Source organism: Aethalodelphis obliquidens, unplaced genomic scaffold (genome assembly GCF_003676395.1).
Source record: "Aethalodelphis obliquidens isolate GAN/ISIS:26980383/991018 unplaced genomic scaffold, ASM367639v1 scaffold3, whole genome shotgun sequence".
Taxonomy (NCBI): domain Eukaryota; kingdom Metazoa; phylum Chordata; class Mammalia; order Artiodactyla; family Delphinidae; genus Aethalodelphis; species Aethalodelphis obliquidens.
The window spans coordinates 72136992-72140914 of record NW_020837947.1 but is presented as its reverse complement, the minus strand read 5'-3'; the positions used below and the strand labels follow the sequence as shown (position 1 = coordinate 72140914).

Here is a 3923-nt window from a genome sequence, read left to right as displayed (position 1 = left end):
GCAGTCCCAGCAAAGGCTGGTGTGGGGGTGCAAGGCCCAAGGGGGAAATGGAGGATGTGAGTGCCTCCAGATTTGAGAAGTACAGAGCCATGCCCCAGTGAGAGCATCAACTGGGATTCTGTAGAACAGTCACCACTGAGTCTGGTGGGGCAGGAAGAGGGTTTAGGTGGGGGGTTGTGTAAAGAACCAGATTGGGAAGGGACGTCGAGCCAGGTAGGAGCAGAGGTTTTAAGGGAAGTAATTTTCCTGGTAATGGTTTCATCGGGCGTTCCTTTGGAAGCCCAAGGAGAAGAGCAGCAATGGAGATTTTCTGTTGTCATCTTCACTGGTGGAGGCCCCTTTAAATGAACCTTACTTATCTGCAGTGCAGATCCACAACTCACCTGGGCCTCCCCCACCCCCCAGGGACTGCCTCAGACCCAGCTCACATGACTGTATCCTTGACCTTCTTCCCATGGGACATCTGATCTCAACACAGTGTCAGCATTTATCCTTCAGTGCAAGCACTAGGGGGCAGGTCAGAGATGCTTCTGCTTTTGGAGCTGGCTAGGCCTTGGTTGATTTGTAAGAACACATTCTAGAACCAAACCCTTATATCTCTGTGGCCAGGACAGTGCAAAGGTTTCTCTCTTTTTCCTCTCAAATACCAAAGACCCACTATGTGCTAGACTTACTTTGGTCTTGAAGAAACAAGAATAAATGCTAATGGTGGTTGGGTGGAATGTTCGGTGACAACACACTTGAACACAATGGGGTAAATTAGAAGCAGTTGGAATCTAACCTATTGGACCAAAAGGAGGAAATGAGTAATTCTTCCTATGCATGTGTTAAAGAGACCTAAAACAGTGGAGAGCTAGAGTGGGAGCCTCTCAGGCAGCCATAGTGAGTGCAAACAAGCATAACCACCTTTGGTGAACCAAGGGTATGAGTCTAGGTTATCCTGCAGCCACCAAGATCAAAGTAATCCCAATTCCTCACTTCATTTGGACTCTTTGCCAACTAATCTAAACAGATTCACCCATATGCGCATTCATGCCGCCTCTGAGCCATGGGACTTTCCTTTCCACCGCCAGCCTACAGATATTTTGGGGATCCCCATGTGAAGGAAACCTGTTCTAGAGAGTGCAGGACCAGAGCAGTGGGGGCCAGGATCTGTTGGGCTGAACCCTGACAACTCTGCTGCCTGAGCTTTCTTTTCTGACTGACCCTGACTCTACCGCTTAGGGAGTGTGTGAATTGGGCAGCTTATCTTAACCTCTTGCGGCTCAACTGCCTGGGCTTTAAAATGGGCATTTATTGACCTTGCAGGTTTGTTATGAGGGCTAAACTGTATAATGCACAGAAGATGCTTGGCACACTGTCTGGCAGAAAACAGGCCCTGAAGAGCTGGGAACTGCTCGTTCTATTTGCCTCTCCTCTCTAGAGGCTGCCCTGGGGAAAGAAATACGAAGGCTGCTTGTCCTGTGATTCTCAGAGGTTTCACCCTCACAGCCCACATTCCAGGGGCTGCAGTCAGCCCCTCTTTGGACCCCAGAGAAACATGTGCACTTATGAAATTACCAGTCAAGATTTGGTCCACCAGAGCCTGATACCAGGAGATGTCACCAGATGGGTTCTCCCTTTGCCTGGGAGTCTAGCATTTCCACCGTCTAAACATCCTTCATTGCCAAATGCTGCCACCCTCAGGGCAATGCTCCGTGTAGGTGCCCTGCCTACCAGCCAGAGCCTGGGACACAGCTTTCCTTTCTGTTTCCCACAGGCTGATCTGGCATTTCATCCTGCACCACTTGGGGAGTGTAACAAGGCGAGGGCCGGGGTGGGCTGTCTCTTGGTCACATGCTGCCTCTGGTGTCCCTGCTGGAAGACTTGCCTCTGTCACATCTAGATCCGCAGGGCCATGAGACGAAGCTTTGGGAAGGAACAGTATGTGAAGATACTAGTCCGTGGAGTATTTTCCCCTCCTTGTGTGTTCTCTTTCCTCACTTCTCTTTCCTGTCTTCCAGCAGGCTCAGATCTTATTGTCTCGGGCTAACAGGTGGTAGCTCTGAGTGTGTCTGGAGGATGGAGAAGGGGAAATGCAGCTTGCAGGCCTCCCTGGATTTTGCTTTCTAGAAGTCTCTTTAAGAAAACACATCCAGATGTAGGAAACAAACTTATGGTTACCAGGGGATCGGGGTGGGGGGAGGGATAAATTGGGAGACTGGGATTGACATATACACACTACTATATATAAAATAGATAACTAATAAGAACCTGCTGTATAGCACAGGGAACTCTACTCAATACTCTGTAATGGCCTATATGGGAAAAGATTCTAAAAAAAATTTTAAAAAGTGGATATATGTATATGTATAACTGCTTTGCTGTACACCTGAAACTAACACAACATTGTAACTCATCTATACGCCAATAAAAATTTTAAAAAGGAAGTGAGATGCCTATCAAAAAACAAACAGAAAACCACATCTGGGCTTTGAAAGAAGTGAGAGGAAGAGGTTGTAAAGAGAATGTCTTGAGTCAGACGGGCGCTGAGACGCTTCTGGAAGTAGCATCGCGATGGCTGCGCAAGGAGAGCCCCAAGTGCAGTTCAGGCTCGTATTGGTTGGTGACGGCGGTACTGGGAAAACTACATTTGTGAAACGCCATCTGACTGGTGAATTTGAGAAGAAGTATGTAGCCACCTTGGGCGTTGAGGTCCATCCCCTTGTGTTCCCTACCAACAGGGGACCCATTAAGTTCAACGTATGGGATACAGCTGGCCAGGAGAAATTTGGTGGACTGAGAGATGGCTATTACATCCAAGCTCAGTGTACCATCATAATGTTTGATGTAACATCGGGGGTTACTTACAAGAACGTGCCTAACTGGCATAGAGATCTGGTACGAGTGTGTGAGAACATCCCCATCGTGTTGTGTGGCAACAAAGTGGATATTAAGGACAGAAAGGTTAAGGCAAAGTCGATTGTCTTCCACCAAAAGAAGAATCTTCAGTACTATGACATCTCTGCCAAAAGTAACTACAATTTTGAAAAGCCCTTCCTCTGGCTTGCTAGAAAACCGATGGGAGACCCTAACTCGGAGTTCGTCGCCATGCCTGCTCTCGCCCCACCAGAGGTGCTCATGGACCCAGTGTTGGCAGCGCAGCACGAGCACGATCTAGAGGTTGCTCAGACAACTGCCCTCCCGGATGAACATGATGACCTGTGAGAAAAGTGAAGCTGGAGCCCAGCGTCAGAAGTCTAGTTTTATAGGCAACTGTCCTGTGATGTCAGTGGTGCAGCATGTTTGCCACTCTATTATATAGCTAAGCAGAACATGTGCTTAATGTTTGGGATGCTGAAGGAGATGAATGGGCTTTGGAGTGAATGTGGCAGTTAAAAAAAAAAAAAAAAACCTTCACTTTTTTGGACCTGCATATTTAGGTGTTTTGGAACACAGTTCTTTCCTCCTTGAGTTTCAAATATAAGACTGCTACAGTCACATCACAATATTCAGTGGTGGAATCTTACTGTCATTCCCATTCCTTTTCGTTTAGAATCAGAATAAAGTTGTATTTCAAATATCTAAAAAAAAAAAAAACAAGAGAATGTCTTGAAGAAGTAAGGTTGCCCAGGCTTCCCTCACGTTCTCTGATTTCCCCTCCAAACTGGAAACAGAGACCCCAGGCCAGAGGAGAGGAAGAGAGAAGACAGGGCCTGGGGTGCATGTGCTGGTTTTCTTTTGCTGCATCACACATCCCCACATACCTGGCAGCTTGAAACACTGATCACAGTTCTATAGACCCAGCTGGTCCTAGAGTCTACAATCCTGGTTCCATAGGTCCAGTGTGATAGGGCTGGGTCTCTGCTCAGAGTATCACAAGGCTGAAATCAGGGTGTCAGCCAGGCTGGGAGAAACGCGCTTCCAAGGTCACTCGGGCTGGA

General features: G+C 47.6%; 1 protein-coding gene across 1 annotated transcript; it reads left to right on the top strand.

The window, feature by feature from the left end:
• Positions 1-2497: 2497 nt before the first annotated feature.
• On the top strand, positions 2498-3415 carry LOC113612113 (GTP-binding nuclear protein Ran-like). The gene has a single exon (XM_027091719.1). It carries the CDS (start codon positions 2557-2559, stop codon positions 3205-3207), a length of 651 nt encoding a protein of 216 aa, XP_026947520.1. The 5' UTR covers positions 2498-2556; the 3' UTR covers positions 3208-3415.
• Positions 3416-3923: the final 508 nt, after the last annotated feature.